The sequence below is a fragment of the Dermacentor andersoni genome, chromosome 6 (genome assembly GCF_023375885.2).
Source record: "Dermacentor andersoni chromosome 6, qqDerAnde1_hic_scaffold, whole genome shotgun sequence".
NCBI classification, from domain to species: domain Eukaryota; kingdom Metazoa; phylum Arthropoda; class Arachnida; order Ixodida; family Ixodidae; genus Dermacentor; species Dermacentor andersoni.
The window spans coordinates 19,780,073-19,801,001 of record NC_092819.1 but is presented as its reverse complement, the minus strand read 5'-3'; the positions used below and the strand labels follow the sequence as shown (position 1 = coordinate 19,801,001).

At 49.8% G+C, this 20,929-nt stretch overlaps 1 protein-coding gene across 8 annotated transcripts in view; it reads right to left on the bottom strand.

The window, feature by feature from the left end:
• The window catches only part of Dys (Dystrophin), a 494,001-nt gene extending 473,072 nt beyond the window's left edge, over positions 1 to 20,929 (bottom strand). For 2 of the 8 annotated variants that reach the window (XM_050170000.3, XM_050170001.3), the window contains exon 1: positions 4,089 to 6,653. In XM_050170000.3, the coding sequence (XP_050025957.1) occupies positions 4,089 to 4,374 (286 nt within the window). In that variant the 5' untranslated portion in view covers positions 4,375 to 6,653. Of the gene's footprint in view, positions 1 to 4,088; positions 6,824 to 14,286; positions 14,393 to 16,575; positions 16,644 to 20,612 lie in introns of those variants that run through there. The other 6 variants (XM_050170004.3, XM_055065913.1, XM_055065915.2 and 3 more) reach the window with 6 other exon arrangements.

The following is a 20,929-nucleotide window of genomic DNA, read 5'->3' as shown; positions in this document are numbered from 1 at the left end:
ATTGATTGATTGATTGATTGATTGATTGATTGATTGATTGATTGATTGATTGATTGATTGATACGAAAGAGAAGGCATAAAGATATAGTAGAAGCGACCAAAGAATGTTTAAGCGAGTATACGCTGCGAATAAGAGGCGATGGTTGGGAGGGAAGGGGATTACGGATGAAAGAAAGAGGAGCCTAGCAGACAGGCATAAAAAAAGAAGGTGACGGAGCTCTGGTTCCTGGTGACACTGCTTCTTTTGCGAACATCCGGCGTTGTCGAGCGATCAAGCACTGTAAAACATGCTGGGCTCAAGCCAGTTTCGTACCGTCAAAACACGGGCACGCGCTGAGGTGAGGCGCAAACCGCTCTAATAGAGATAATTTCATTCAAAACACTACCATGCTATACAAAACACGCTTTTCTAGTTGCCTGTCTTAACATGCGCAGGTTTTAGGGAACAAGCAGGGGTGTTCAAAAGAAGACAAATTTAACCGGTACTATATATGAAGTGTCAAGGAGCTATGACTAGAAAAGCTCGGCACTGGCTCTGGAAGGAAAGATAAGGTTCTTAAAGCAGTTCCAATTGAGTATGACGGTGGTTGTGCCGTGTGTTGGATGCCGTAATGGTCAATTAGTAAAAGGGAAACTAGTCGCACACGCGCATTTGTACTTGCACAAGTTAGGATGAGATGAAAATGTAAAAAAAAAGCTATTAAAGTTCATCGTGTTTAAAATGCAGTGATAATTTTGCTCCTACGCTTCATATATCTTAGAGAAAGTAAAACAATCACTTCTTAAGGTTACTAAATTTTTCTGTTCTTAGTACTATTTCGAAAATTTTATAATTGCGATAGAAATTATGTGGACACCCCAGGCGCATTGTTACCGCCGCCGTCACTGTGACGTTCCGCAGTGGCGTAGCAACAGGGGGGGCCGGGGGGCCGTGGGCCCCGGGTGCATGGGGCCAGCGGGGGGGGGGTGTCATATACGCCTGAAGACACCCCTCTTTCCGTCGGCTTGACTGGGCGCAAATTGCAAAGAATGCTCCGGTATCCAGTAGCCCGAGCTCATGCACCCGATGCGTTGCGCCGCAGAATTGTCGGCTGCAGCTCTAGCAACAGCCCACGAAATAATTGCACGAATGTGCGGGCTAAAAATTTAATTCGCGAAATGGTCGCTAAACCACTCGCCTCAGCGGAACGTTTCATATGGGGCGCGCTCGTGCTGTGTTCATGCTGGGAGCAGGAGTCGCTAAACATACAGTGAGGCGTTGTAAGGCGTTGGGGCTCTTGGATCCCACTTCCGTTCAGAACGCGCAGCGAAGACGAACAAAGACAGCAGCAAGAGGGCGTTCAACCAGCGGTGAAGCGTTCGATGAGAGCGACGTTGCATAAGTGGGGCCGTCAAAAGTCGCGAATGGGATTCTCTGGATCGTCTTCAGACTCCGTTCGGCCGAAGAGTTTGGCGGCGTATGACTCGACAGGCTGTAGTCGCAGGCCCGCCGCGATGTCCGGCTCGCTTTTACTTCCCCTCTCCCGCTCGCTCCGAGAAGCCGCTGCGAAACCTGCCGTTACGTTTCACGCTTTCCTTCTTACCCTCGAAAGTTTAGAAAACTGTTGTTGTTGTGTGACTTCATGTCAAAAGTACAGTGTCTGTATAAGCTGCACATTTTATATAAGAAAAGTGAATTTTGTAAGGATATTTCCCGATCGAGATTCTATATGGAGTTATGTCTTTTTGTGATTACTAGGAACTCGGTAGCGCGTAAAATATGGCAGATAAGTAATAACTATATCCTTAATAATCCCGTAATTAGTACTTATACAGGAAGCACTTCAATTCGAGAATTGAGGACTCAAAGTCATATTATTAACTCAACAAAACCTTCTTAAACAACATCGTTTTGGATTCTACAACCTACAGTACTTTGGCACTGCGGGCGGCGCCCAGTATATGGCAGCAGCGAAAGAAATATGAAATAGTGGACCAGTGACGTCGGTCCGTTAATCCTCTCCATTGCGAGTGTAGATCAACAGTATATTGCAAGCTTTCGCTGGCGCGGGCTTCATCGCGGCCTTTTCTTTCTTTTTTCATGGTGACGCCAAGAATCGACGCGAAGCGTGCTCTATTCTGTTCCCAATCTTGCGGTGGTACCGCAGCTCGGATAACCACGTTCGTCCATATAGCAGCAAATGAAAACAAGGCTTTATTGATCAGAATGAAGAAAACTCGTAATTGTCATAGCATTGGCACCCGCGCAGCGGGGAGGCAGGTAGCGTTTTCTAATAGGGTGGGGAGATCAGCGTCACTGACAAACAATTTAATTTTCGTTTTCGTTCAGGGCTGCCCACAGACAAAATACTGCGTGCCATAGTACCTACGACGATTTTTGTGAAGTTGTTGTTGGGCGAGATATGAATGTCGGGCTTCAATTTTGCACATGCAATATTGCCGCTAAAATTGGCAATTAAAACTTTATTATAAAGATATTTTTGTTACTTGTGACGTGATCCATATTTTCCACGATGCCGCATTTGTATTGGCTGCCAAGCCTTACAGTCTTACAGAAGATGTGCACATGCGCTTATCACACGTTATCAGTGCAGCACCCTGTGTTACTTGGCGCAGGAAAAACAGCTTGTATATTTGCTGCATACGCGATCTCTGGGAAAGAAAGCGAAGGAGAGGGGGACCCGGGGAACGTGCGCGGTATCCAAGGCGGCTGTACTGCTGCTGAAACCCGGAAATTGTCGATATCCTCGCCTTCCTCGACTACAACAGGGGGGGGTGACAGAAGACCTATGGGCCCCGGGTGCCAGACGACCTAGCTACGCCACTGACGTTCCGTATAAAGGTTAAGCACGATAACATAGTCGCCACGCGTCGTATGCTGTATGTGCGAGTGAAAGCCCGCTGTCGCGCGCGAAGGAAGAAAGCGGGGAGCAAACGCACCGTCTTCCGTCGCGCGAAAGGCTATGGGGGGATGGCAGGGAGGTAGGGGAGGGGCGGCATTGTGCTTCGGCAGCAACTGCGCATTTCGCGACCGGGCGCAAGAGGAACTGACGATTGCGGCTCAATCTCGCGCGCCATATATGGAGGAACGCGGGGAGGCAGCACGGGAGGTAGGGGGGGGGGGGGGTGTCGGCTTCGACTTCGCCAACAAGCGTGTAGTTTGCACGGCCGCGGGCAGTTGCGCGCGCCGTGTCTTGAAAGGGGTCTGCAGACCCTTGTGTGCGCTGTGTTCTCGCTGCTATTGCGTTGAAGCCGACAGAACGCACGAAGCGCACTTCGCTCGCTGCTGCTGCCGCGCTTGCTCACACCTGCAGCGTCCAGCGTTTTGCAGCGAGTGTCCGCGCTCATCAAGTTTGATGTGTCCATGTATGCTTGTGAGCGCTGATACCATGCTTGTTAATCCAGTTAGTAAGCGAATGTTTCCAAGTTTATACTGCCGATAAAACTACTTTCCTTACTTCGTATAGCTGTGTACTAATTTGATATCGCAATCGATGCTTCGCCTCTTGGGCGAAACTGCGACTTTTTTCTAATGTGTAATTTCTATATTTCTACATTCATTGCTGCTTACATTGTCAGTTGTAAGCAGGATAGACGGCTGGGTTTGTTGAAAATATTTCATGCTTGAAAATACAGCGCGATAACAGGACTAGGATGAAAAATGAAAGAACGGGATACCGTATACCGTTCTCTCCCTTTTCGCCCTCGCCCTGTTTTCATGCTGCATGTTCAAGCATTGTAAGTTGCGGCTTTAAGTTACGTGCACTAACGTGCCGACATCTGTGCCGCAGGTATTCACGCTTAGTCGCCTCAGCTTATGACCCTTATGACCCTAAGATTTTTTAGTCCTGGAAGACAGACAACTGACATATGTGCTACATCCAGCTCAAACAAAACCAGGTCAATACCGCGTGGAATGGTCCAGTGATTATCGTCCAAAGCGGCGGGTATCGGAGGACAAGCAGGCAGACAGTCCGCCCTTCTGCCCAAGAACTACATTATATGCACCGCTATTCACGACCGTACACCACCCTTTCTTTTTCTTCTCATTTTTAATGGATGCTGGAATGCGCTTAAAGTGCACTCACATTCGTCGATCTCGAGCTCGTCGTCCCGTCTCCGCCGACGCCACCTGTCGCGCTCGTAGTCGTCATCGTCGTCGTCGTCTTCTTCTTCCTCGTCCTCCTCTCCTCCTCCTGCCGCTGCCTCTTCTTCGTCGTCCTCCTCGTCGTCGTAGTCGGTCACATCAAGCGCGGGGATCACGAAGCCTCCGCGCCTCGAAGGACCGCTTCCTGAGCCGACACCACCGCCACTACCGAAACTTGCAGAAAATGACGGTCTTGGAGGGATTGCGGGGGGTCGTCTGCGATGCATACTGATGATCGGAGGACACTAACACTCGACGCACTGGCCCGCAGGAACTTCAGGAAGAGGAGCTCGCACAGCGTGCCACCGACACCGCAACCACGCGCACCTCACAAACAGCACGCACTCACCAAGCCGCACGCTGCAAAGCGCGTTTCCATTTCGTAGGTTTCCTTATCAGTGGCATACTTCGTCGCAGGTTGCACGTTGTCGATAAACAGGCGATGGAAACAGTCTGCTCAAAGTGATGGTGGGAAGGAAGCAACTTCTAGCAACGAGAAAAGCAGATGGCACTGTGGCAAACCAAAATGCCGCTTCCCCTCGCGAGGCGTGTGGAATGTCCGGTTGCTACAGAGCTCGAGGAGATCGCGTCATCCGTCGCACGCGTGCATAAGCGATGAGTGTTCCAGACGCAAGCACGCGCTCGTCGCCACGCTGCGCCTTTGAAAACGAACGCCCGTCTGTCTGTGATTTCGAATCGAGAGCGAAGAGCAGCCGTAGCAGCTTGAGCGCGCAAAACGCGCGTTGCACGCAGCGCACCTACCGAACCGTGCGTCAGCGATCACCGTGCGCTGTCTTCTGCTCCTGCCGCTGCAGACGAAATTCCGAGCGTCGGCGATGTTCTCTCCCGCACGCTTTCACCGACCGTCTGCACCCGGCGACATCGCTGTCACATCGCCGCACCGTTCCTGGTCGTCACGCGAACAATTCCGAACAGTGCGCTGAGATAAGTGCTTGCAGCGGCGGACGACGGCAGTTTAAGAACAGGGCGTAAGCCCTGAAGCTCGAAGGGGTCCGCCAAGAAAGCTCGCGCTACTCAGACTGCGAAGGAACAGGAGTGAGCAGCGGCGACGCGAGCGAGCCAGCTTGCCTGTGTGTGACGGGGCTCTCCCTTTCGAGCCCGCTTCACTGGAGGGGAGGCTTCTCCTGCCGCCACGCGGCCAATAGCTGAAGCCTGTGGTTTTGTTTTTTGTCTTTCTTTGTCTTTTTTTTCTTCTCTCGCTTGGTCTTCCCAGCAGCCTCCGGGCGCATCACGTGGTCCAGGACTGTCACGTGAGCTCTCCATCCTCCGAACGCCGCCTCCTCCGCTCCCCGGTGCACTTGGGAGCACATCAACGCTCTCTTCTCCACGCCTTTCCGCTGCCGCGTCCAGAGAGCGAGACAGTGCGTCCCTTCCGTTCCCGGGAGTGCCGTTTGTTTTTCTCCGCTGCGCTGTGCGACGCAACTGTCCTCGCGACGCGCGTCCCATTTGTTCGCTGATCTCGTTACTGCATATTAGCCGGCCCCTCTGTGACGTGAGGGGGTGTCCGCGAGCGTACGAACGTGGCCTAGTAAATGTGGACGGCGCTTCAACGACAGAGCGTTTTATTCCGCATCGGTGACAGCGCGAAAGAAATGCCTTTGTTGGTTATGACATGCGCCGATTATAGCGATGGCTAATCACTCAATTACCAACGACGCCCATGAATGCACGCAAAATTGCCGCGTGACTGGCCGCTCGGGGTACTTTGCGTGTATTCGCGGGCTGCTTTCATGCTCGGTAAAACACTTTTAAGTAGCACGTATTGAGCAACGGAACGCTGTATCGGGATTTTGATGTCGCTCTACAATTTTCTCATTGACACTTCTCATATAATTATAAGATTTGGGAAGTTGATTAATTGATTAATGCTAATTATGTAACTAGGCGGTATGCAAAAAATAATCTGAGTACCTCCAAGCGACGGCAAACAACATTACCTTGGCTCTGTGCAGCTACGTGGAATTTACATATCTTCAAATCTTGGTGCATAACAGTTGGGACACTCTGTATATTCTGTGGAAGGATAGAGAAGTACGGGCTAGTTGGTGAAGTATTACGCTAAATATTTTAATTGGCGCAGCAGATACACGACAAATGCAACACGGGACACAGCGTGCGCTAACACTAATCTGATCGAGTCTTCGCGAGCAGTCGTGAAAATGTGTTGGTGGCTTTCACAGCGTTTTTTTTTTTTTTTATTGAAGTGAATGTTAGGAGAGGTTGGCGCCTTTATGTGGTGGCACCGGCTACTCCTTGTCACTTGGCTGACGAAACAAATTTGCCCAAAAAGGGAGAATAGCGACACTAAATATAACACTCAGTAGAACACCGGATCAATAAAAAATATACAGTATTCTTTAGTTTGAAGCGGGTTGCTTCCTGGAAGGGTTCGTGAGCAGCACCTCACGAGCTGGAAAAGGCGGAGCACAAAGGGGACAAAGATTTAATAAACTTAAAACGAACTTCAGAGTGTGTTAACAAACTGGCACACTGACGACACAAGCAAATAGAATAGATCCTTGGCCGCGGGGAGAGGGGGGGAGGGGGCACATCACACGCACTTCCCACGGCAGTACACAGCAATCTCCGATAGGAACCGTTCCGATGCTTTCTCATGAAACGTTGACAACCGTGGCTTCATTACCACGTATGTACTGTCACGTGAGATATCGTCCGCGAACTTTCTAAGCCGCTGTATTGCGCATGCTCATTGGTCCACCATGCAGAGGCGCTTCTACAATGAGGGCCTAGGTCAGCAGCTGTCTAGATTTCAGCGATCCCGACAAGTTGTAAGACAACGCTCGTGCTTAACTATGTGACTGCGGCATTGCATCAAAAGCTTGGCTTTTTCGCTACTGCGTTCTGGTATTATCCTTTGACACTGCAACAATAGGGTCCAGCGTGTGAGCAAGGGTGCGCGGTTAAAGTGAAAGCGAATGTTTTCAGTTTCGACAGACCGTTGCGACAGAGACGCAATTTGCGAGGCCGTTTGTATTTCACTCGTTGTTCCTAAAGTCTAGTGACAATTTCTGATCAAATGATTATGATAAATGTATTTTCCATCGCTGTATGGCACCACTGGTGCCACGCGGATAAATGTTCATAATCTATTCCCCCTCGAGCAATATGAGATGGAACACTTAAATTGCTTCCAAGAGGCTCTCAAGTGGTTAAGCGCACATGCCCCACATAAAAGTTCTCAATTAGACCAAAGGCTCAACTGAAAAGCAACTTGCTACAGAATAACTGCTGCTTTAAAACAAATTCGATAGTCTATTTCATATTGCTCACAACTTCAGAAGAACTTCAGTTTGGCCTAGTTGGTGTTTACTGCATATCATATCGACCGCAAATAAAGACGGGGGCAGCGGAAGAGAACACAAAAACACATACCGCCCGCGTCGTTCTTTGTGTTCTCTTCCGCTGTCCCCGTCTTTATTTGTGGTCAATATGATACGCTCACAACTTACAGCCCTATAAACGGCGCATACAAGGAAAAGTATTGGCAGCACGAGTGCAGCTATTTATCTTGGTTTTATTCATGTTTTATTTCGCGCTGTACATTAAGATTTCGTTTCAACTAACCCACTACTCTATTTTTGTGAATGACAATTGGTTACATGGTAATAACGCATTAAGAAGTTCGCGAAACCACATTGCCCACATGCCATTACAGAATATGGCGGTTATACTAAAGTTAGCAACGTAATGTACGCATTTTCACTAGGGATAACACTGTGTATGTTCTTCTACAAAACTTTCAAATCAACAAGCCGCATACGAAGCAGCACACACAAACGAAATTTTGCAAATTTGAAAACCGCTCAACATTGTAAAGATGGCTTCTTGCTAAGCTCACGTGTTGAGCAGCGAAGCCAGCCTACGCTCTTCAAATAGGTGGTTATAAAATATGGATGCGCTCCAAGTACTGCTACGACGCACAAGCCCCTGGCCAAATCTGCGAAGCATGGAAGTCCAAGTATGTGGCAAAGATATTTCCCCAGAAGAGTTAACCGCCGAGATGGGTTGGTGTACCGCCCGTTCCCGTCGGTGTACCGCCCGTCGCCCAGACGAGCAGCGGGGCCGAAAACTATCCCAAGAACAACAACCCAGGACGCAAGACTCTCGCTCTCGCTATAGACCCAGGCAGCAAGTTAGAACTCAGGTTCTCAAGGCCGGGCGCATGCTCCCACTACCAGCAAATGAGATCAAGATCATCGTCAGACCCAAAGGAGCACTCAATATTTCCAAGGTCGGCAGCCCTACAGTGACTGCAGCTATTCTTCAAGCAGCGCAACTTAGCTCAGAAGACAGTCAAAACGACACAATATGCTCGAACAACCAGCAAAACATCATGGTGATCAGCACGCCCAGCCCGCAAAATGCGGACCGGTACGTCAGAATCAAGTCCATCCAAGTCAACGGGGTGACCCACGAGGTCAGCGCGTACGAAGCCGCCCCAGATAATACCACCAAAGGAGTCATCAGAGGCATCCCTCTCACCGATGACGCCAGACAAGTCGATGCTAACATCATAAATGATCGTAATCCTCTAGCCCTGGCCGCAAAGCGAATCGGTTCCACCACGACCATCATCATTGCCTTCGACGGACCTGACGTACCATACATGGTTCGGTATGGCGCAACACTAATCCCATGCTCCCTGTACCGCAAGCAGATCGATATATGTTACCACTGCGGCCGCCTCGGGCACCGCATGGACGTTTGCCCGTTCCCTAATAACAAGATCTGCCGGGGTTGCGGTGCTCGCAACCCAGATCAAGATCATCAGTGTACACCCAAGTGCATGTTGTGTGGTGGACCCCACCCCACAGCGGACAAAGCCTGTACTGCCAGATACAAAACGCCGTACGTTATACGAAGACGCCTCGGAGAACGCCGAGTAGCACAGCATTCAGCCCTTCATTCAGAAGATTTCCCGTCCATGGAGACCAAGCACCGGTCCCGGTCCCGCTCCGTCTCCAGACCGAGGTCGGATCGAGGTCGGTCCAGATCAAGATCCACGTCGACTCCAGGAGCCAGATATACCTCAGAAAAGGTGAGCTTCGCAGAGGCCCTCACGGGCGTCTCGCGAGAGGGTCACGTTAAATCCCCCCCACTGCCTAAACCCAACACAGACAACACAGATAACGCAGACATCGAACACCTTAAGAAAGAAAACGCAGTTATGCGTGATTTAATCCAAAAGCTTACCCAGGAGGTTCACAGCCTCAAACAACCCAAAACCCAACCCACACCTAACACCCCAGAACCCGCTACCAGCAGCCAAACCGAAGAACTCTCAAGACCAGCCCCAAAAAAGCGAGCCCTCCAAGAAGGAGCTCAGGGCCAAGTACGCTCCGAAGTCAAGGATATGCTCATAACACTCCAAAGCACGGTGGAAACTTTACAGAATTCTCTAATCGCCCTTATGCACAGAGTCACCACCATGGAAGCTAATATTCAAACCCTTTTCACACAACCCGCTTCCACCGCTCAAACCGTACCCATGGACACCACAGGAACCGTCGCCGCCACCCTGCCACCTGTGGCATCCCCTATCCTTCATCATGGCCCGCACTAAAACTGACACAACATTGTGGCAGTGGAACTGCCGCGGCTACCTCCATAAACAACCCGTTCTCCGTCAACACCTCCGTGCTACTTCATGTCAACCCGACGTAATCTTACTCCAGGAAACGCACAATACTCCGGTCAGCCTTCCAGGATATCACTCTTTCACTGCGAACAACGCTCCACACGGAGTCTCCACACTCGTTCGAAAAAGAATTACCGCAATCGAACACGATCTCAACGATCGGCGCACCGAACACCTCTTCATTGAGCTCATCCCGCACAGAAAACGAAAGGAAGGAATATTTATCCTCAATATCTACAATACTCCATCTCAACGCCATAGCCGATTTCTAACCCTCTTCAAAAAGGCCCTTAACATCGCAGGCAGCGGCCCCCTTATCATCGGAGGTGACTTCAATCTCCCGCACACAGGATGGGGTTACAGACGCAGCTCTGCTGCAGGTCGTAACTTATGGCAAGACTCCCATGATCTCGGGCTTACGCTCATTACTGACCCAGCCTTCCCCACTCGCCTCGGCACTTCTACTGAACGAGACACGACGCCAGACCTCACTTTCACCAAAAACGCAGACAACGCCCATTGGCGCAACACCCAACACGACCTCGGGAGTGATCACTCTATCATCGAAATTACTCTCCCACACCTAACAGCCGTTATGAGAAGAACAAGGGACTTTACTTGGACGGACTGGGATGCGTTCCGTAAACGCCGTGTAACAGCAGCGACGGACACTCCCATTACCGACATAGAATCATGGTCACGTGATCTACTGTCTGATACTAAATCGGCCACCCGCATTATCACAACAGACGCCCCGACTGAGCGCATGGACAGTAGACTCGCCCACCTTATCGAGGCCAAATCATCCATCCTCTATAGATGGAAGGGACAACGACTCAATAGAAGACTCAGACGGAAGGTTGCACTTCTCAACAAGGAAATTGAAGCACACTGCCGCGTTCTAAGTCACCAACAATGGACAGAGCTCTGTCACTCTCTAGACGGGCAACTCCACCATCCCCGCTCGTGGAAAATCCTCAAACATTTGATTGATAGCACCACCACCCACTCATATCAACAAGATCGCCTCACCAAGCTTTTATTCACAGAAAGCAAAACGCATGGCCAGGACCACGTTAAGAATAGCTTATGTGAAAAGTACATCCCATCTGGGCCCACTCAGCCTCACGGCCCATACACAGGGACCTCCAACCCTGCCCTTGATGAAGATTTCAGCGTGGCAGAGATTCATGCTGCCCTACATAAGCTGAACAGCCGTTCGGCGCCAGGCCCAGATGGGGTTACGAATAAAACACTAAGAAATCTAGATGACCCCTCGGTGCAACAACTCACCGAATACATCAACAACTGCTGGCGCCAGGGATCAATTCCCCCGACATGGAAAACGGCCAAAGTAATTCTCATCCCGAAACCCGGTAAGCCATCTAGCCTCGCCAATCTCCGGCCCATATCGCTAACTTCATGTGTAGGCAAGGTCATGGAGCACGCACTCCTAACCCGTGTAAACACTCACCTCGAAGACACATGTGCTTACCCCCACTCGATAATTGGCTTTAGACAGCATCTTTCCACCCAAGACGCTATGCTCCAACTTCAGCATCAAATCCTAGATGGCAAATCCCGTCACACGAAGGCGATCTTGGGCCTCGACCTCGAGCGCGCCTTCGATAATATAAGGCACTCCACCATCCTCGAGCGCATCTCCTTGCTCAACCTTGGAGAACGCACTTATAACTATGTAAGGGACTTTCTATCCAATCGGAAGGCCTTCCTGTCGGTCGGAGACATTCGATCAGAGGAACTCTCCCTCGGCAGCACGGGCACACCGCAAGGCTCTGTCATTTCCCCAATACTGTTTAATCTGGTTATGCTCGGACTAGCACAAGAACTACAAAAACTCGACGGCATTGAACACACCATATACGCCGATGATATTACAATCTGGGCTGCAAAGGGCAGTGACGGCCAAATCGAAACTGCCCTACAAGACGCCATTGACGTCGTAGAAAATTATCTTGAAGGCACGGGACTCCGCTGTTCCCCCGAAAAGTCGGAGCTTCTCCTATACCGACCCACACTCCGTGGACGCCCCCCGCGGGGCTCCACGACTAAACGCCAATACGAGGAAATAGAGCTCAACCTGAGGGATGGCAGACCTATACCCGTGGTCCCTTGCATCCGCGTTCTTGGTATGACCATAGAAGCCAACGGAACTAACTCTACGGCTATCTCAAAGATCCTTCGACAGACCGCCAATACATCCAGACTGCTGAAACGAGTGACCAACCGGCGAGGGGGTATGAAGGAAGACAGCCTCATCCGCCTTGTCCAATCTTTTATCGTCTGTCACATTACTTATGTTGCGCCCTTTCTCAACTGGTACAAAGCTGAAAAGACTAAACTGGACATCATCATTAGAGGAGCCTATAAGCAGGCCTTAGGACTACCCAACCACACCAGCACGGATCTTCTACTACAATTAGGTATCCACAACACGCTAGACGAGTTAATCGAGGCCCAACGTCGATCTCAACTAGAGCGGCTTACTCTCACGGAAACGGGCCGCAGCATTCTAAACAAGCTTAATATCACCTACCACCGTCAACATGGAGACAAACACCCAATACCACGCGAAATTCAGCAATGGATACACGCCGACCCTATTCCGAAAAACATGCACCCAGACTACAACAAAGAACGCAGGAAGGCACGAGCTACTTCCCTCATCAAAGCTTACGCCAACGCAGCGGGTGTCACCTTCGTCGACGCAGCTGAGTACCAAGATGGACGGCGCTTTGCGGCGGTTACCACAGCAGGCGGCTTGCTCCGACATGCTGCCAGCATCATTACAAAAAATGCCGAGACGGCCGAGGAAGTGGCCATTGCCCTGGCCACTCTTGACCCATCCTGTCACACCATACTGAGCGATTCTCGCGCAGCAGTCAACAACTACATCAAAGGTCGTATTTCTCATCAATCACTCCGTATCTTACGACAAGCCCCGCATTCGTCTGAAAATCAAATCACCCTCGTCTGGATCCCAGCACACGCCGGCGTTGTCCACCCGCACCTCACCAACCTCAACGAGGTTACACACTCCGTAGCACGAGGACTAGTCAACCGTGCCGGAGACGGTGCAGGTGCACCCGCAGGGCGCGACCGCCTTACAAGATACAACGACCTTGTAAAGTCATTTTACCTCGCAAGAAGAACCTTCCCCACCCCTCACCGCAAGTTAAACAGGGCACAGGCAACCACCCTTCGCCTGCTACAGACGAATACATACCCCTCCCTCACACGCTATCACACTATATACCCCGACATCTACCCGAGCCAGACGTGCAAGGTCTGTAAAACTGAATCGGCAACACTCCCCCACATGCTATGGGAGTGCAAAGATCAATACCAAGAGCTTAATCCCGTGACCCTCTCGTCGAGATGGCACGCCGCCCTGCGCAGCTCCCATCTCGACGACCAACTCTGGGCGACCCAGCAGGCCTACGAAGCGGCGAAGAGGCAAGACCTCGACGTCCCATCGTGGGAGGCCTAGGCCCAGCCGACAGAACTGCTGGTGTTCATTAAAGTTTACTCTCTCTCTCTCTCTCCAAGTACTAAGCAAGCCGGAAGCGCACCTAAAGATGACTTGTTGCTAAATTTATGTGTTTTGGAAGAAAGCCAGACAACGAGGTCTCAATGGGCGTATAAGGAAATATGGACGCACTAAAATCAAGCGAGCCGGAAGATTATATATGTTGAATTTTCAATGAGACAAATCATGTTGTTTGTAATTGAAACTATATATATATATATATATATATATATATATATATATATATATATATATATACAGGGTGTCCCACGTAACTTGAGCCAAGACTGTAATAATGAAAGGCGCATCGGAAGCGAATTGAACCGAACGCATACTATTCGCACTGGCCTATAGTGACTCAGGTAATTTTTTTCCCGTAACTCACTAATTAATTAAGTTTAGTTACCCAACGTTTTAATTATTGGCTCTGGACCCCAAGTATAATACGCAGGTTTGTACAGCACCTGCAAAAACCACCGATAGAGTTATTTCCTGTACGATACGTCTCATGTAGTCCTTTTTTCTGGGTTGCAAAGAAAGCCCGCGAAATATGAAAAAAAAAAAAGGAACGTGACGGAGCGCTTGCGCAGTGGTATCGTGCTGCTCTCAAGCGTGCGTTCGGTGAACGAGGTCGGCTGTCGTCGGTTGACGGCGCCAATGCGTGCTGCTGGCCGAGAGCTGCCGAGGAGATAAAGAACGCCCTGCCGCTTGCACGTCGCCAGTCACGATGCAGTGAAGGACGTACCCTTTTGTGGCTACGTCCAATTGTCCTAGCAGTGTAAGGCCGTACACATTTCAGCGCAATCTGTTTTATGTTTCCTGGAAGATAGTTTTATAGGAAGTTCAGCCGACCAAGCCTTCTGCGGAACTCTAAAGATTCTAAAGAAGTGGTTCCTTTTCTCGGCTCACCTTTCTCGGTCTTGATCTTGCGTTGAAACAAGTCTAGGTTCTCTTCTTCGGTCGAGGTAGGCTCCTCAGAGCATCCGTTCTCGTCGTTGTCCGGCATGTCGGCCGACTGCGTGGAAAAGGCGCGCAACATGAAGCACTGGGTTCCACGGACGGGCAGGCCTCTATACGCGCTGCGCTATGCACGCGCACGTCGCCACGACTCTGTAGCTGAGGAAACGGCAGGGAGGAAGAAATCGACGCAGCGCTGAAAACCCATCGCGCAGCAGTGAAGGTGCAGAAAGAGCGCACGAACTTCTCCACCTCATTACGCTCTCCATTTTTTTTTTTTTTTTTTTGAACCGAAGTAGTGTGCCAGAGGCGCGCCGCGGGATGCTTAGGCTTATACTCGCCGCCTGCGGAGAGTCTTCAGGCGTAACAAGACTGCGTTCTATCTCGCAAGTACAGTACATCGCCGTGAACTCCACGACATGTGCTGAGATGTCCGCCGAAGGAAGCGTGCAGCGCGAAACATTGGCACGCATTTCGATGCGGCTTCGCACGTTTAACGAGAGGGCTTTGCGGTACGCCTACTTGCTGTGTGTTAGCGAGCTGTGCAGTTAATTGTGTCAGACCAATAAATATCACTTCTATCTCTCTTTCTCTCTCTGTTTCAAAAGTCTTTGTGGTGCACGAACATAGAAGGTAGAGTTTCTCGTTAGCTACAAAGGCACGAGAACTGTGTTACTATAGAAAGCTGGCTATCCCACACCCAATGAACTGGTATGGAAAAGCCAGCCAACGCGGGGCATTGGTATGCTCTAATTTCGTATTGCAAGATGAGTTAACTCTGTCTCCTGTGCTGCTGCACGGTTTTATTGAGAAGGCGTAAACGAGGCGTCCCCTCCCATTTTCTTTCGTTTTACTGTGAAAGCTTTCTGCTCTCCCTCCGACCTTTTTTTTTCCCCTTCGATCTATCATCACTGTCTCTCCCGAAACAATAAGGCGACTTGCTCTTCTCGAGAAGTTTAGTACTTTTCTCGGAAGGCGCTGTCTAAGGGTGTCACGTACGCTTCCTTTTCCAATCAGTGCTCCCTTCTAAACTTGTTTTACTGCCATTACATCGGCTGCTTGACGCAGTGAGCAAACGGAATGTTCTAAAACTCGAAATTTCCCGCTTTTTTCAACCCCTCATCACGCGCTGCACTTCGCGTTAAAAGCATTGACGCAGTAGTTCCGCACAAATACACATGAAGAGTGGAGGATCGGACGTGCACGCCTTACGCATTGTTTAAACATGTTGCAATACGTTCTCGTCAATCGAGAAGACAGAGAGAAAGCAGGAAATCAGGACTCGTGATTAATTTTTTCGCGTCAGTAGATGTTTTATGCGCTTTTGTGTCAACTCAACTATTTCAGCGTGATTATGAAGCTACTCGCGCTTTTCACCTGACGTTCCTAGGCTCTGTATTATGTATTTGTAAACACTGAGCTATGTTCGTAGAGCATAGTGATGATTTTCTTTCGTTTTCTATTAAGTTAGCTTATGTTATGTAAAGTTAGGTTAAACGACGATGACGACGACGACAACAGCACCAACACCAACAACAACACCAACAACAACGAAAAACAGGTTTAGTACTTTCTGGAGGAAGGGAAAGAGGGGTCATAAATAAAAACCTTTTTTTCATGTGAAATGTTCGTGTCAACCGTACGCGATGCAGGCACGCTCTTCGTAGATAATAAGCAAGAAGCTGCGCATTGAAAAGACTAAGGAAAACACAAAATGCACGCACTCGGGATTACTTAACGCACAAAACGCATCGAACTATAGCAAAGGAAAAGAAATCCTGAAAAGAAATCAACATTTTTAAGGAGCCGTAGACGCAGGAGCCGAATTCATAGTGTCGTTAGTTCGCACGGACCGTTTGTCGCTGTACGACGCCTTTGCTAGCAGCATGTTCGTTATTACGATTGCACCAGCCGTTCTATGCGCAACAAATGATTTGCGAATCCGGGCCGCGTGAAGTCGGGTAGCAGTTTTACAAACATAGGAAAGTAGCCAAACACGCCTCAGATCTAAAATCGAACGTACCCCGCGCAGATTCGGAGGGACCTGCAGCGTAAACGTAACCCCAAACAATCGCCTAGACGGAGAATAGGCATGTCTGGCGGGATAAAGCCCGCATTCGCTACTTCAACTCCGTGGCGCTCGCCTTCGCGTAGCCGGCGCCCCCCGACCGTGCTCGCACCCGACGCGAGCGCGTGCACCCGGCTTGTTGTGCGTGCGTGCCCCCGCGCACATGTACGTACCGTCGGACGCAGAGGCGACGAAGGGTCCGCTAACAAGACGCGGCCGCATCAATCACTGTCGGCAGCCACGCTGTGACCGACGACGAAGCACTCCAGGCGCGACTGAGCGGCACAGCTGTTGTCGCACGGGGCACCGGCGGCCGCCCGCGAAGCGCTCGGCGCCTTCGCGAAGGAACGGCCGGCTCGCCCACGGAGGACGCCGAACCCCGACCCACATCCCTCTTCTACCGCCGCCCTCGCCGCCGCCGCCGTGCGCAGAACGGACAGGTGCCGAGCGTGTATACGTACGGTATACGCCAACTCGGTGGCACGCCGCGTGGATTCACTGCCGGGGTGGCGGAGCATCCGAGAGGGCGACGTGCAGAGCTAAAATCGCGATACCCACTGAACCCATCTTTATCGTTGGCGACAAGGGACTCTGACAGAAATATTCGTCGAAACATTTCGATAAATATTTTGAACGCCAACAGCGCAGACCATCTGGACAACGGAGAGAGACAGACACGGGCGCCTGTGTCTGAGTCTCTCTTTTTTGTCCCGTTAGTTTGCGCTGTTTTCTTTCTAAATACTACAACGCGGATGTTCTTTCGGGGCACTCGCGTTCCTGCGGTCTACGGGGCTTCACGATAGACTTTAAGAATACCGCCCCCTACCTCTCTATAGTGTACGCGCTTTGTTCGTGCTCGTCTCTCTTTCTCTCTATCTCCCCCATCAACTCTCTTTCTCTTTTTATCCCCCTTAACCCTTCCCCTATGCAGGGTAGCCAACCGGAACTACCTCTGGTTAACCTCCCTGCCTTTCTCTACATTCTTTTTTCTCTCTCTTTCTAAATACTACGTGCAAAGCAAGCTTTCTTAATAAAATGTTTTGATGCTTATTTGGAGCTGGCTCTGACTCCACACTCTCATCGTTTCCCAGTAGGCCTCGAGCCAGCACGCTTAATTAACGTCTCCTCAAACAACCGCTTTATCCAATAAAGAGCTTGGGTATACCAGGCCGAAGCAACTACACCGGCAGTCTTACGCTTGTTGATAAAAACCATCGCACAGACAGCGGGGCCTCCGTGCACAGTCAGTCAAGAATGAAGCGCGGCCACCGCGGCGCTCGAGAAAAAGAAAAAAAAAAGTGTGTGTACATTAGCACGTAAATAACTGTATCACGTACGTATAACCGTCACATCTTCTTTAAGGCCATGCTGACGATTTCATTCGCGGCGACGCATTCAAGCAGACAATGTGACCTGCAGGCCTGCATGATCGCTCCACGTTTAACCGACTGTTCACTGCCTTCCGTGGGCAGCGTGCATAAAGCGACTTGTGCGCCCAACACAGCGCATGAGCCCGTGCACAGTAGAGCGGTTTAACAATGCCTATTGCTCTACAGCTAACTGTAACCAGGCAGGTGCGGTAACGGTAAAAGGACAGCAGCACTATACGTTAAAATGTTCTCTCGAACATTTATGTTGGAACGTTTCAACGAACTTCCCGATGCTCTGACACTAATGCAGCCGCCATTGTCAAGTCCTTTGTCAAGTATAACTACACGTTACCTCACCTCTAAACTAAATAGGGCATGTGACATTGTGACGACTATAAGGATTCAAATTCTCTTTGCACGCAAGAGTGGCTCTTGAATGGCCAATGACCAGGACCTTTATTGTTGTATTGTTGGCTGTCGTGAATAATCGACGCCGAGCGACGGAACGTTATCCATAGCTTAGAGAGTTTTCTTCTTATAAACATACAATCTCTAAAAACAGATTTGATTCAAAACGCTTTGAAGAGCGTTAAGAAAGAAAGAAAGAAAGAAAGAAAGAAAGAAAGAAAGAAAGAAAGAAAAAAGGAAAGAAAGAGGAAGATAAGAAAAACACCGACAACTAGTCAACTCACATTTGTTCAGTAGTGAAGGTGCTCCTGCGTTAGTAATTCCGGAATAACGGTAAACTCATGACTGACGAAGCTGATCGTACACACTAACGGTGGCATCGATCAGCGAGAAACCGTTAATGCAAACAACTATATTTGCGATGATGGTTGAACGGTTGTAGCCGTTCATCATTAGAACTTGCAGTGGCACGGGGGAAACGCGTCGGCGCGCCGCCACCAATTATCAGTAATGCCAGTTTCGCGCACATCATGAGGTTTTGACAACAAACCACTCGTGCGCCACCTCACCAAGGCGTAGCACCAAACGTGCATGTGCCGCCGTATACTCTACCACTGTCCTCCAAACGGCCACGACGACCTAAGACAGTGCATCCATTTTCATAGTGCTCTCTTGCTTAGCTTTCTTTAAGGAATGATGCTAAACATAGAGGATCCAAAATAATGTCAAAATGGCCACAGCCTCATGTAAAGATTAATTCGACAAAGCTGCATGGTACGAAATTGCTTCGAAAATTACGTTGCCCGTTTGGAGTCGTCGGTTCAACCGTTAAACTCAACACACCTCCTCTCCTTTCCTTTCCTTCTCACTTACTTTAATTTTATTTTTTTTTCTTCAGGAAGAGCGAGACTACCAGCGGTGCACCTTCAGTGTGTAATTATTGACATTGGCGCAGATGACCTCCGCATTTCATATGTTTTATTATTTCTGGAAAGGTTGACTTTATCAGTTTGCCGGCAGTGCGCTGTATGCGATTCATTTGCACACAACCAGCCTCTAAATCTCCAATTCGCTTGAAAGCTGTTGGAATATTTACCCACAAAATGAAATATCCCGCAAGTTCAAAGGCACGTCAGTTCTCCTACCCGTATGCCCCGTTGCATTGTCCCAGTGTATGATTATATATACGCGCTGTGAATCTTAAGGTTCAATCCAGAAGCCTTAAGAAACAGTTTAGGAGGCAGAACACAAATCTATATGGAGGTCCTTCGTTTGCCAACTACGAAATGAGGGTGAAAGATGTTTTTACAGCTAGAAAAAGAAAGAAAGAAAGAAAGAAAGAAAGTAAGTAAGAAAGGAAACTCCATGCACTGTTCTAGGGCGAGGTTCGCCCTCCCCTCTCCTCCTCGACAAAAAAAAAAAAAAAAATGAAAGAAGACGCAATGGTGACGAAAAAGAAAGAAAAAGAAAGAAGAAATGAAAGCATGCACTCCGTAAGAAGAACCTCAATATAAAGTTTAATTTTAGGCTTTAAAAATAAGCAGGGCCAACGCAGATGCTGGAATTGATGGGAAGCGAAGCTTTCGTGAAGCGGTTAATAAGCTGTAAGGCTATACAAATAAATCCGATGCACGCAATTGTCTTGTACAGCAAGGAAAGCTTCGTTATAAAGATACAATGGAACACCTGCCCTATGCCACAACTGCATCGTTCAATTTGCAAGAAACGAGAGCAAATGAACAAAGGTTCTGCGAGCGAGTTCACAGAGCTTTTTGTACACTGGAACAGGTCATTGGTCAGAGCGACGTCCAATGTCAATCGTGACCGCCAACCAGATACGCTAGCGAAGAGCTGGCCACTAAGCAGTTACCCTTATTCATTGGTAGTGTCCATATTCTATCTATAGACGTCTTATAGACTTCTTGTAGGTTGATTTATAAAAAACCAACATGGGTGCTTCGCTTTTCGTGAATGAACCAGCGCAAGAGTAAAATTTCGAGCTACAATTTGTGGTGGCTCTACTCTCAAGCGCATCAGCAGTAACACGATAACGTCAAGCATGGTAATTTGCATATTGCCACTCATAGCACTGTTGGCAAGCAAGCAGACAAGCAAGCTACAATTTCAAGCGGTCGTCATAGCTCGCTGCCGGCATGCTGCGTGCATACATAAAGCGACGTGTACTTCACGGCCACCCAAGCAAAAGGCGTCGTGGCAAACCATTCAGAAGCTATTGCCTGCGACGAATGGTTTCCCCTCTCCCCGCCGCCTTTCCTATATGAATATCGAGGCCCTCAACGCCGGGCAGAAGGACCCGGAAGCGTCGTCACTTGAACGGCGGTGGCCGCACATGGCTGCCAACCGATGCGTGCGCCGGCGGTCAACCCCGCAGTCTCCGCCGCACAGTCCGTATAGGTGGACCTTCAACCTACCGTCGTTGAACCGTCGGTGGCCGTGGTGGCGGCGACGGTGTCACAAGGCTCGCTCACATCGTCGCCAGAAGAACGTGGCATGACACCGGCCTCACGAATTGCATCGAACAGAAGGCGGACACAAACACACGCACACACCTACGCACCCACACTCACACGAAGAAAAAAAAAAACGCACGATCTCGGACAGACACGGAACCCGCGAGAGACACAGCACCCGCAGAGCGAGTCGCGTTGCAATAGCGCACCCGCGGAGCAGCAGTGACAGCGCGCAAGACCCGCGGAAAGTGGCGGCGCTCGCTTTACTTCGAGGCTTG